Source organism: Lissotriton vulgaris, chromosome 1_1 (assembly GCF_964263255.1).
Source record: "Lissotriton vulgaris chromosome 1_1, aLisVul1.2, whole genome shotgun sequence".
NCBI classification, from domain to species: domain Eukaryota; kingdom Metazoa; phylum Chordata; class Amphibia; order Caudata; family Salamandridae; genus Lissotriton; species Lissotriton vulgaris.
The window spans coordinates 1,142,251,009-1,142,265,140 of NC_141685.1; the positions used below are offsets into that span (position 1 = coordinate 1,142,251,009).

Here is a 14,132-nt window from a genome sequence, read left to right on the forward strand (position 1 = left end):
TAACCCAGACCACTAGATCCTTAGCATCTAATTACTCCACAGTTATGACAATGAAAAACCATGAGGGGGGCCCGGCCCGGCCTTATCCGGCCCCTGACGGGCGCAGACGGGCCCGCCCTTGGCCAAAGCTTTGCCTGGGCGAGCCACGCGCTTTATGCGCGGACTGGCGCCCGGGTGCGACACGGCTCCTCCCGCAAGGTTTGCTATGCCCCCTGGAAGTTATTGTCCGGGGTAGTCCGCAGTAAACAGCCGGTGGGAAAATCAAAGCGGTGTCAGCTTGGCAGCAATAGCAGGAATGATCGGTGGCTGCAGTCGCAGCTCTGCAAAAGCGGTAACAGAAAGGAAATTAATGGAAGGGCATCCCCTCTTTCAGTGTTACTTGTGTTGCTGGTTTCCCCTTTATTTCACTCTATTTTTTCTTTCTTGTTCCACTTTTATCGACCGTTCCTTCTCGACCTGAACTATACTTGCTCTTTTTTCTTTTCTTCACTCCTTTTTTCTGATTTCTTCTTTCTTTGTTTCAGTCTTATCTTGTCTTGTTTTCATCTCCTTAAACTTCTTAGTCTGCTTTTTTCTTATACTAATTTTTCCTTTTCTCCTTTATTACTTCTTTGCCTTTTCCCATGCCTTTCTTTCCCTCATTTCCCCATTTTTTTTCTTGTCTTCTTTCTTCCGCTCCTGTTTTCTTTCATGTTCTCTTCTCTCTTTCCCTTTCTCATGCTTTCTCTAACTCTACCTTACTCTATAATACACTCCCTTTTCTAACTGCTTTTCTCTTTTTGTATCCTTTTCTATTTCTCTCACTCTTTCACTGGCTTTCGGTCTCTTCATTTCTTTCCTTCTTCCTTGCATCTTTCTTCCTCTCCTTACCTTTTCTCTCGTTGTTGCTTGCTTCTTTCCTTCCCTCCTTTTTGGTTTTCACTTTTCCTTATTTTGTCCCGCTAATTCCTTTTATGTATTTTCCTCTCCTTCCTTTCTATTCCTTTTCCATCTATTCGTAATTGCTTTATTTCTGTCTTTCTTCTGTCCTTTCTAACCTTTGTTTAAGGAGTGCCCACCTTCTTGAAGCAATCTCTTCAACATTAATTTGTGGGGCATTATTGTCTGACTGGTATACAGTGTGCAGGTTACTGCCAAGATATGTTTACTTCCACATAGCTAGGACCTCTGCATGGGCCTCACAAAATGTATTATTGCCAGTGATCCTTCGTAACCTAACTCTCAAAATGAGCAGTGCCATCTTATGAATCGCATGACAATGAGGATAAAAGTCTAAATTAGACACTCACTCACCTCTCGGTATAATTCATAAACAAGGGACAAACCCCATCCTTAGGGTCCCCACAAGTTAATATTTGCTATATAGCTCATGTGGCATTAATGCTGTATGCTCACTGGAGCAGGACTGTGATACTCTAGGGAAAGTGTTTGAGTTACGTGGACTTTATCGAACACTCACATTTTAGGTGGTAGCTTGTCATGCTTTTCAGTGACCCACAGAAGCTTGTGCTACAGAAAAGGTTAGACACCTCTGGTGAAGAGCAAAAAGTGAACTTGTAGCCATCTCCCAGTCTGCAAATTTACCCCACCTGCTGCTGCACCTATAGAAACCATATCCAGTCTCTAGGTTTAGTTTGATTGTGCGATCGATCTCTCTCTATTCTCTTCAAGTCATAGAGGTTTATGAAATTGTGTACTCTCAAACCTCCAAAACCCCTCACAGAATTTTGCCTGACACAAAATGGCGGAATCCCGTTAGGCAAAGATTTGCGCCTTAATACCCTCCTCTTGCTTACTAAACTCTCCCGCCTCTCAAACATGTCCTCCTCTGAGAAGCATTTTGTGAATGCAAGAGCACCTCCCATGTGATCTTGGTACCGTCCACAACAAGAACATTATTTATTTATTTAGAAGTTTTGTATAGCGCTAGCTGGACCCAAAGGTATCGGAGCGCTTCACAGCAGGTACAGTTATGAGCAATTTTTGGGGGGGCAAAGACAAAAACATCTGCAGGTTACCAACTTAAGAGCATTCAAAAACAAAGTTGTCCATGACATGTCTAGCTGTGGATGTAAGGAAATGAGGTAGCAGCTCCCTCTGCCCCTTCCCATCCTTACTATTTCAGACTTTTATTTTGAAATATAAATGGGGAGTACAATGTTGGTGACCATGGGCTTAACTGCACATGAAATGCTATGTCCTACTCCAGACAACATAACCAGCCACTCGTTGTATTCTTCTGGTGCCCACGTGGCAAATGTTCGTATGTGTTGTGGGGTTTCCCCTATCATGTCTGTGACATTTGAAGGGCTCTCTGCCCAACAACATCCTGGTTTACATGCTGATCTTGCACAGAGGGAGCGCTGCTGACATTGACGGTGGAGTAGCACGCTTAAAGTGGCTGGAAATCCCAATGCTATTTGTGAGTGTCATGGCTGCCTGGTGTCGTTCACGCTAGCAGAGCAGGCCATATTTAAAATGGAGGTGGGTGGGTAGAAATTCTGACATTTTCTGGATTGAAGTCCTGACCCACTCTAACTCCAGCCCACAGAATGCAAGTTGCTTTTTGGCTAAACAAAATTCATACTGGCTGATGGAGGCAAGCATAACACTTAGCCACTGGGCAGCATTTTTTCGGTTCAATCCACTTCAACAGAGATTGGCTAGCTGCCTTCAATGAAATGTCTTAACGTTTGAAATCTTTGGAAATTAATCCGTGCTCTCCGCTTCCCCTCCGCTAGTGTCTCTGCACACACTCCTGCAAATTCTTTCAGAAGCAGCAAGGATTCTAGCCATACAGATGTTTCTGTGATTCAGTCTATGAAGAAATCTATAGTGTGTGCTTCATCAGCAACATCTACCGATACCGAGAGATACTAAACTGATACCATGGCCTGTGGCACATGAAACAGTACCTGTGCCTGCCAGTGCATGGAGAGAACTATGGCAGAAAAGCTTCAGAAGCACAGCAAAAACGAAATCAATGTCGGTGCATATTCTGCAGGTGTGCAGAACAAACACTTCTGATGGTAGAAGGCATGGTACTAGTTTACTGAACTTTTCAGGCAATAATGTGACTGAAGCCCTCTTATAAGAAGTCTCTAACGAAGAATGTCAGATAGGATGTCCCCTTAACCTTCAGCACTTTAATGACTTACACTTACCGTGTTTACTGTGGTTGACATTCGTTCCTGTATTTCAGTCTATTTCAGCACTCTGATGTTATTGTGAGATGACAATCAAAACTTTATAAAGAACCTGAATAAATAAACGCTAGATCCTCTTTTGCAAAGGTATGCTTAAGCATTGTGAGAAAACTGAAATACGGAAATGTATCCCTTTCTTTTCCCAAACCCACCGAAATCACTGCTAATATCAAGGGGAATTTTCGGATACTCACGCAGTGGGTCCACCATATGTGCTGGTCTTATGGTGGATGTCATTCCAAGTCACCATGTTTTCAATCCCCGTTGTCCGCGACTCCCCAATTGTGAAGATTAACTTCTGGTCGAAAGCTTGTAGCAGCATCCTCAGTATGTCTTGGCCCTCAGCGTTATCTGGGAGGTAGGCGCTTCTGGTTGTTCCCATATAACGTTGGCCGGGGTTTGGGTGCTTATGCTAGGAGAAATAAAAGACGGACAAGTGTCAGTGCTCATAGATTAATTTGGGGTCAGGACTGGGGGGGGCTCTATGGCAGGTAATCTGCCAGCAGCAGCATAATTGGCCTTTTCTGGAAACGTGGATACAACTAATAAAGCAGGCTCATTCTAAGCCCTTTGTGAATCTAGAAGTAATGTTCTGATGCGTAAATAGCAGTACAGCACAGTATTACCACTGTTCTTACAATTTCAGTGTAAAAAGGAGGTATAACTTTTGCTAACAATGACAGTGATGCGCACATTATCATTAGGCGTTTGCTGGTAGCAACAACTCGCTGAATACGCAAGACTTGAAACAGCATTACCACATTACTCAAAATCTGTAGCTACAGTGGACATTTGCAATAATCCTCATGGCATATCAGTTCTGTCGCTGGAGCCACAAACTCCTTTCTGGTATAATCTCAGGTCCCCCAACCCCCCTCGGTGCTGCCTCAACATCCTGACCGTTTGGCTCATGCACAGCACTTTGGAGACTTCCTGGAATCCCTTGTGAAGAATGTGTGCTTCAGACAACTGAATCTGAACTTCTATCTTCAGATCCCAGTGGCCCAGGAGCTCACTCCTAATCATTCTAGAACATTCGTGGGATCATTTTGAGGTAACTTCATAACCATTATTGTGGCAGGAAAAGGAAGAAAAACTGATGAATAGTGTGCCTTTCGAAAATAACCTCCCACAGTTCTAGAAGCTATCCTCTAGACATGGAAAGCGCACCTCGGCAACCTTCAGATCCAAGGACTATCGTCCCTGACCGAGTCATCATACCACATCAGAATGCTGCAACTCAGAGTGGAAAACCACCTTAGCGGACAAGCACTGAAAAAGCAATGAAATCATGATTCAGAGACAGCAGACCAACAATGTAGCATCTGAACAAGCACAACAGAAAGATATTGAAATCCCTCTGAAATAAGGACACTGTCTGGAATCTCACTATCAACAGCAGAACACTCTCCAAACCCATGGGGGGGGGGGGGGGGGTCATCAGCAACAAAGGCACTCATGTTTGCAAACCCTCTAATCCAGTAAGTTAGGGTTTGCAAACGGTAGAACCATTTTTAATGTAATAAACCCATTTAACGATTTGGAAAATATTTTCCAAGTTGTTAAATTGGTTTGGGAACATAAAGGAATCACTATTTGGAAGGGACATTTTAAGGGCATCCCTTCCAAATACTGATTACTCAAGGTATGCATTCATGTTTTTCTGCTGAAATATTGTCACAAAACATTAATATTTTATCACCAACTCAAAGGGGGTGGTAACCCATTAGCAAGCGGGAAATAGCCCCCAAGGGATCCCTTCACCATGGAGATTGGTGAAAAAACATTTTTAAGAGTAAGCAGTGGTCCCATGGAGTGCAGCCTAATCTTAACCGCTTCCGTGCGGCGTGAATTCCCCGCCCATGCTGACTCCGCCTTGCGCGGGCGGAGTCATGCGGGAACGGTTCCGTCATCCGCACAGCTCAAACGACGTGCATGACGAAACCGTTCCGTCAGCAGCGTCGAAGGGGTTAAAAATAGTTTGTAACCTTTTCATTTTGTAAACACCTCACATTTTTCTTTTAGAAAAAGAGCTGCATTAAAAAGAATTACACACACACACACACACACATCCATACTAATATAATAAAGAGAAGCCCAAACCTTTGAGGCGAGTAATCTCAGGAACCAAAGGAAAGGGCAGTTGCAGCAGAAGGACATAGGTTATGCAGACACCCACCATATACATTTAAAAGGTAAAAGAACCATGCCAGCAAAGTAGTCCCTTGTGGGCGTGTCTGCTTTGTACTGTGGGCGTGTGCTGTGGGCGTGACAAACGCTGGGGGCATTGTGGTACATATCGACCTTCATGCCATGTCTCATATCGTGTGCTAATCCCACCCTGCTCCCTTTAAATACCCCTGCACCCCATAATTATAACCCACCCATACTCCTTAAAATACCCCAACACCCTTAAACACTAACCCATCTTAACCTTATAAATATACAATGTACCCCAAAACCCAAACCTATCCCTAAACCCTAAAAATACCTCTGTACCCTAAAACCCAAACCTAGCCCTGAACCCTATAAATACCCCTGTACCTCAAAACCCAAACCTACCCCTGAACCCTAAAAATACCCCTGTACCCCAAAACCCAAACCTAGCCCTGAACCCTAAAAATACCACTGTCCCCCAAAACCCAAACCTACCCCTGAACCCTAAAATACCCCTGTACCCCAAAACCCAAACCTAGCCCTGAACCCTTAAAATACCCTTGTACCCCAAAACCAAACCTACCCCTGAACCCTAAAAATACCCCTGTATCCCAAAACCCAAACCTAGCCCTGAACACTAAAAATAACCCTGTACCCCAAAACCCAAATCTACCCCTGAACCCTAAAATACCCCTGTACCCCAAACCTAGCCCTGAACCCTAAAAATACCCCTGTACCCCAAAACCCAAACCTAGCCCTGAACCCTTAAAATACCCCTGTACCCCAAAACCCAAACCTACCCCTGAACCCTAAAAATACCCCTATACCCCAAAACCCAAACCTAGCCCTGAACCCTAAAAATACCCCTGTACCCCATAAACCAAAACTATATCTGAACCCTTAAAATACCCAAACACCCCAAAACATATACCTCAGTACCCCAAAACATATACCCCTATACCCATACTTACCTTATCCAAACATTAAAAATAAAACATGCTTTTACCATTCATGCATTTACAACGAATTTCGTTGTAAATGTATGCGTGGTAAAAGCATATAAAATGTAATGCCATGTGTTATAATGGCATTGCGGAGTCATGGTACTTTCGTAATGAAAGTATGCGGAGTGATGGTATGCGGAAAGAAAGTTGCGGAATAATGAGTGTTTACCCTCCCCTGGTAAGTACATTGGTGGCACGGCGGCCCACATCTCCAGCAACATACTCATATTTTTTCACCATCCATTTGACAAATGCACAGGTCTCTCTCATTGATGGCCAGCACCGACATACACTTTTAGACACACCTCCTACCACAAGTTCCAGAATTGCGAACTTTAGAGCTGGGGAGCTACGTTCGAATCTCGGCATCAGCTCAACATCCTGTGATTCCAGGCAAATCGCTTTGTCTCCCCGTGCCTACCACAAATGAATGTGTTTTTCTGTAATGCAAATTGTGCTCATGCCATGTTGTCGAGTTCGGGCTATATAATATTGCAAGGAAAAATAAAGTAGGGAAACTCGAGTTCACACACTACTGAACGCGCATTCTTAAGTGCATCAGCAGTGCACTGTGAATCGGAGCGTTTCACAGGCCTGTCACAGATAAGAAATGCTATCTAAACGAAATCCTACAAAACAATATACTACTGGCCGGCAGCAATTCATACCCGGACAACGTCGGGACGGGCTGCTAGTATATATATATATACACATACATATATACACACACACACGCAAAAGAGAAGCAAACTCTGGGTAGTTCTCAAGTTTAGGTGGAAAGCAGCTCCTGTATAGAGCACTCTCAACACCAGCGACACTCTAGATCTGCTCACCTCGAATGTCTGCTTTTCTATCAAAGTCTTTAAGCATAGGATTAGCACAGTGCCATCCACGTCGAGATCTCATACATAGAGAGAGAGAGTGGGAGAGAGAGGGAGAGGGGTTGCCTTAAAAAATATGGCTAAGTTATGTGGCATTGTGCTATATCCCTGTACTGGCTTTCAGGACATGGGACCTATTCAGAACTTACTATTAATTTTGTAATTGTGTCATTCTTTATTCCAGCTAAAAAGCTCTTACTTTTAAAGAAAATACTACCCAGAAACTCTGAGCTTGTGACATGCGTATCCTAATACTCTTCTCCAGCTTCTTGGAAAACGTTCGGGACTTGATTTGCATCACAGATCAATGCTGGGTTTTTTGGCAGACTGTATTTTTTGTGCCAAGTGCTGCATTTCTTTGTAATCTCCTGCTCACTGCTTTGTCTTTACCCTTGCAAGCCAAAGTTGGGTGGGGGAATCAGCACATCTGTGTCTGGCAGGTGCTAGTCCGATCCCAGCTGAGGCATGTGATCATTAGCAAGCACTTACAAAGCCTCTGTTTGTTTTAGTCAAACAGGGGGCATAGATGGGAAAATTGCCCTCTCTTTCCAGGTACATGAGGTACAGTAATCCCTCACTCAGTAAACTTGCAACATTTAGCAGTATTATCCTTTTTTTCTCGACTAGCATGGTTTTGCAATGGATCTTTATTTTCAGAGATAGCACTGTTCAATAGGGCTTCCAAGTTCCCCGAGGTAGCACTTTTTTAGCACAACCTTATTTGTTGAATTTCCATTGCTTTCACTTGATACCCGTTTTGCAGTACTTTACAGACCGTATCGGTAACAGCAATTGTAAGCAAGGAACCGATTAATTTTCAGAATTACCATATGGCGCTCTTAAGTGTTTTACTACTCATCCCTTTTAGTATTAATTATATCACATGGCAGGAGGTATCACAGTTCATTATATACTTTCCAAAATTAAAGCCCATATACCTCCAACTTTATTATGTTCAAATATCTTTGCTTTTCAAGGCAGGAAGATACAAAAGTCATAATCTGTTCATGTTTGGTTTCTCATCAACCAGTGCAAACTGAAAAGGCATCAGTAAGGTAGCCAATGTAGGAGGTGGACCATCGGGCACACTCCTCTTGGATCCAGATGAGTTACACATCCCAGTATTCTGAATGCTGAATTGTATCTCGGGGTCCTGTTCTTTCTGAGCTTTCATTTGTACAGGACTTCCTCATTGGATCCCTCTTGTCCTAGGACTTCCTGCATGATCTTGTGCAGCGCAGTTAACAAGAGTCTCTCCCTTTTTTATATACATTTTCACTCGTCCCTCACACACAGTTTCGATAGCTTCAGTTGTAATCACTTTTTCATAAGAAATTAAAAGACCTACAGACGGAGGACCAAGTAGTGAATGACCCCATTATAAAGGTTTTAGCTGGCATTATCAGTTGTGCCCCCAAGGATTAAGCCATTGACTGTTTGAGAGACTCATTTTATTGGATTGTTTTACAGATATGAGGCAGCAGAAAATCAGTGCTGACTTTAAGGAAACACCACTGTCACTCTGTGAGAAAGTGCCCTCTTTCTGCATGGTTGCCCCCACTTTTTGCTGAATTGCTGATGTGCTTTGACTGAGTGTGCCCTGGGCTCCTGCCAATCAGGTACCCAGGGCCTGTGTTCCTTCCCTAAAACTGCACTGAAGCCTAAACCCAATTGGCATCTCTGGCCACAGGTAAGCCCCTGGTAAATGGTACCACAGGTACCTAGGGCACTGTGACCAGAGAAGGCCCCTAAGGGCTACAGCACTTATTGTGCCATCCTTAGAGACCCTGTACCCTGACATACACACACTGCCTTTGCAGGCTGTGTGTCTTGGTGCAGAAGAAAGTGAAGACTCGACATGGCACACATCCCTGTGTGTCATGCCCACAAACCACTGCCCTGGCATCCATCAGTCACTCTTCTAGCTGGGTGCCCTATGCCAGAGGTGAGGGTACAGGAGCATGAGCCCTGTACCCCTATAGTACCCAGGTCCATTCCTGGGCACTGTAAGTGCAGTGCTGCCATTAAGAGTATATGGTGCTGGGAGCTTGTCATCACGAACTCCACAGCACCATAATGGCTGCACTGAAGACTGAGAAGTTTGGTATCAAACTCCTCAGCACATTAAACCCACACTGATGCCAGTGTGGGATATAATGTAAAATGCAGGACAGAGGGCATCTTAGAGATGCCCCCTGAAACTTGACCAACTCCCAGTGACCTGACTGAGTGGCTGCCGCTGCTGGCACCACCAGGCATGTTTGTGGACCCTTGGGTCGAGAGCATGCTGCTCTCAGGGGCCTGAAACAATGCACATTCTGGGACGAGGTGCCAAGCCTCCTCCCCCAGGATGGGCAGAGTTCACGTAGGAGAAGCTTCAAAGTCATACTGCCTTCGTGAGCCTCTCCAGACCACTTGCTGTACTCAGCAACTGGTCCCCACTGGTTCTACCCCCCACTTTGGGCGGGAGACCCAGCCGAAAAAACAAAGTAAGGAAGAGAGGTGTGCCCACCTCTGCCAACTCCACCCCTAAGGTGGGGGAGGTGAGGTGAAGCACAACCTCGAGTCTCCGCCATCTTGAGGATGGGGGGACCCAGCCAACCATGGACAGGCTCCTGTCCCCCTCCCACTGGAGAGTGGCAGAATAGGGGGTGTACCCACCCCAGGGAAGGGACCCATTGGTCCCTGACCTTTACCAACCTGTAACGCCCCTAAACTTACGATTTAGGGGCACCCTGAACCTTCCTTCCTTAGATCCAGCAACCACAAAAAAAGAAGAAGGACGAGAAGCCGTGCAGAGTTAACAAGAGGACGACGCCCACTGACTTGGCTCCAACCCTACAGGCCAGTCTCCCCTCGAACCCGCTCCTGCGAAACCCTGGCATGTCCAGCGGTCAGCAACCTCAAATATCCCGGAGGACCTGCCTACATTCACTTTCCAAGCTGTTTCTCCCATGAACACAGATGTGTTCAAACTGCAGCTTCTGGTGCCAGCCAGAAACCGTGAATCCAGCACACTCTGAACCCGCCGAGCCTGGCCCGTGTTTGAGTGAACAAACACCACGAGGAGGTCCCCCCAGCGATCCTGACCCGAGATCCGGCGACCCCTGACCTGCCTCAAGCCTCCAGACGATGCCTGCAGCCTCAATTCAGAGGACCTCCCCCTACCACTACCAGAGGGGGTAAGAAAACCCCCCACCCCTGCACCCGACACCCCACAGCCTTGTGTGCCCAATCCAGCGGTGCCTAACCATCCCTCTACATTCCAACTTACCCCTCCAAGTGGTGGTCACTCCTGGAAGATCCTCGCCCCCGAGCCTGCAGTGTTTCTTTGTCCCAGAGAATCCCCATTGAAATCAACAGGGAACCCAACCTCAAAACAGCACCCTGCACCCGGCTGCCCTAGCGCCGCTGAAGGTGCACCTTTTATGGTAACTTGGTACCTAACTTGCCCTGAGCTTAACCCTAGGAGCTTTGCTCCCACAACCCTGTGGCCTGCTTGCCAGCAGCCACCAACCAGAGCCCCCATCCTCCTTAGGATAACATTGGGTCTCAACACTCTGCACCCAGCCGCCCGAGTGCCACTGAGGGTGCAACAACAGTGCTTCACTGACCCTGGGAGACCCCCGATTCTAACCTCAGAACCCTAACTCAAAAGAATGATTACTTACCTTGAAACCGATAACTAATTTTTCCTCACAGGATAACATTGACATTTTTTCTCCCAAAAAGTTTCTAAGTGTCGACTTTTGAAAACTACAAATATTCCTTAAAAATAAGCTGATTAACCAAAACACATTTTCTTAACTGTTTTCAGGAAATGTCCCAGTGCTGAATCCAGGATCCAGCACTAAGTAAGAAAAAGTAACGATAACCTAACTTACCAGCTAAGTGAATTTCCTCCCACAGGATAACATTGGTTATTTCTATGTGAAAAAGTTTCTGTGTCAACTTTTGAAATACAATAATATTCCTTAAAAATCGTACCTTTAACCAAAACGCATTTACTCACCTGTTTTCGGGAAATGTTCCAGGACTGAAACCAGGATCCAGTCCTGTGTTAGCAAAAGTACTCTGAAAAGTAATTAACTGCATTTTACTTAAAAAGCCCATTCAATTGAATGTACTATACCTGCAATGTGTTGCAAACTGCTTTCTTAAAACTGTAACCAAAATCAGTACAAGTTACACTGCAATTTTGAACTGTGTTCATACAAGTACTTTACTACTGAAAAGTATTTTTATGCTTACCTGCACCAGGCTTGCTTGGTTCTATAAATAAAACAGTATATTTTTTATACAAAACAACTGGCCTAGAGTTCAGTTCTTGAGTGTGTGAAACCAGTTGCTGACTTAGTGTGTACATCAAATGCTTTACACTGTCCTCTGATACTGCCTTACTGATCGACCAAGCTACCACTTTAGAGAGTAAGTTTCTATCTAACTTTAGCCTCTGTCAAACCTCTGGAGACCCTTGGGCTCTATACACACTGTACCTCACTTTGGGGCAGTATATATAGAGCCAGTTTCTTACACACTCTCCATATCTACCATGATAGGATGAGAAAGAATACTATACTTTCACCGAAGAGGTCTGTATGTCCAAAAAAGGGCTAAAATGACGGCGAGGGCAGCAGGGAGGGGCTCTCATGAGTGTGTATATTGATTGCACTGTTAGAGTATACGGCCAATGTCTTTATCCACACTGGTGGGGGGCTGCAGATGAGCACATGGCCCCGGGTTACAAGCGCAACACAGGCCCAGCTTGTAGCGAGCTCAGCTCAGAGGGCGAATCTATGAAATGGGTCTTTAAACCCACCCTACCCCTATTCGCCCTGGGCTCCACCCGGCCTTCGCGTCCAACACTTCTGTGCAGACCCCCTGCAGCGATGGCAAACCCGCACAGCGCACGTCTCTGCAGCAGTAGCATCTGTTGGAAGCATGTCCCCTGACCCCTCCAAGCACCGGGGGCTGGCCAGCCTTTCAGGAGAGCCTAAAAGGACACCCCCCTCAACTGGGACCTTAGCTTTGATACCCATTGAAACGCGTATGCTGGTGTTTCACATTGAATAACAAAGAAAAGTAACATAACAATAAGAATGTATTAATTTTAGTGAGGACTGTGGTTCCGCACTCAGGGATGGATTTTTTTTTTTAGAGTACAGACAGTTGCTCCTTGGTGTAGGTTCATTGCTGATAGGGCGCTTGGCATTTTTTTGGGGGGTGGGGTTTATATAGCGTAAACTCTACAGAAAGGTATTGGAGCGCATTACATGAGCACCAGTTACGTTACTCACGGACACATGCATTTTTGGTAGTCACGGGGAGATGAAGTGATTTGTCCAGAATCACAGGCTGTTGATCCCACACCAAGGCTCGAACCTGGTTCCCCCAACTCCTAATTCAGCAGCACTGGACCTTAGGCCACATATTCTCAGCTAGTGCTGCAACACCAGCTAATGCAAGCTCTGAATACTCAAGAAGGCAATTCCATCACAAAGTAAGTCCTCCTACCAAACTCCTCGATTCACAGGAAGAGCTGGTTAAGAAATAGCAGCGTCCTAGCCCACTACTTTTAGAACCAACGAGTCTACTCTACTGAAGTTTTGCTGTTTTCATCGTTTTAGTTTTTTAAAAACTACTTTTTATTTCGCCAGTCTCTTCATATGTTATCAGCAGGAGCGGCTCCTCCATTAGGGCGGAGGAGCATCGCTCCACTTTTTTCTTGCAGTGCGAGAAGCAGAAGCATAAAATGGTATTTTATATACCATTTTATGTTTCTGCTTCTCGTGCTGCGAGAAAGCAAAAGGGTATGCCTGGTTGGGGGCGGGTCAGGAAGGAGTGGCTTGCCCAATGCTGTGGGCCCTGACTTTTTGACCGGCCCTCTGGGGCCGACCAAACCAGTTATGCGCACTCTGCATTTTCTCTCTGTAGGCTGCATGTAACTACATATAACAAGCATTGAAAATGCAACAGGTCTCGCCTTTGGTTAAGTTAAAGCCATTTGCTTTGCTAATAGTATTGTATAGCAAAGCAAATGGCTTTAACTTAATAAAAGGCAAGACCTATTGCATTTTTAATGCTTGTTGACTTACTCTTTAGGAAGCTCAACCAGAGAGAAATAACAGCAACATTGCCAAAGAGGAAAAAATCATGTGATCCAGTGGCCATGTCAGTCTTTCTCAGCCTCCTCTGTATCTCTGCGAATCTCGCATCCTCTTCACAGGTATAAGAGGTGCTGAAAGCAACAACTAGGTCTGTTAAGGTGTCTAAGAGAACATGGTCTTCTTGGCTGTTAAGTGATCCTGGATAAAAATGTACAGGAAACTGTTTCAGGAAACACTTTCTACATGAACCAGACGTCTCTAATTTTTTTAACAAATGGCACTACAGGAAACTGAATCCATCTAAGTGTGTATCCTTAATATCAAAACAATTCCCTGGGAAATGATCAAATAGATCCCTCATTTCTCTTCTATGGGAGTGTGGTAAGGGACTTCCTGAGAACCCTCTCTTTGATATGTTTGTGGTGACGAGAACTCTAGAACGCACCCCCCCCCCCCCCCCCCACAACTCCCACTTTGGTCCTTGCTTCTGTCCTTTCTCTATTCTCCGAGGTGATTTCCCTCGGACTAACCCATATATGTTCTTGTGTACTTTCCTTCCATCCTCTACAAATGTCTATACCCCAGTACCTTTACCCCTACCAATACACTAGTACCTCTACTCCTACCTATACCTCTATCTATGACCTAAGCCCTAGACCATAGGCCATTCCTATACCCAATTACTTCTATGCCTGCCAGTAAACACTCCCACAACAATATTGTCTTGTATCATGAATGACTAACAGAGTTCATCTCTCCCTCTCTCCTGTCCTTTAT

At 45.2% G+C, this 14,132-nt stretch overlaps 1 protein-coding gene across 1 annotated transcript in view; it reads right to left on the reverse strand.

The window, feature by feature from the left end:
- LOC147748802 (E3 ubiquitin-protein ligase DTX3L-like) overlaps nucleotides 1-14,132 on the reverse strand; it is a 126,604-nt gene that overhangs the window by 10,461 nt on the left and 102,011 nt on the right. The window contains exon 6 of the mRNA XM_086963893.1: nucleotides 3,401-3,618. Within this exon, the coding sequence (XP_086820019.1) occupies nucleotides 3,401-3,618 (218 nt within the window). The remainder of the gene's footprint in view (nucleotides 1-3,400; nucleotides 3,619-14,132) is intronic.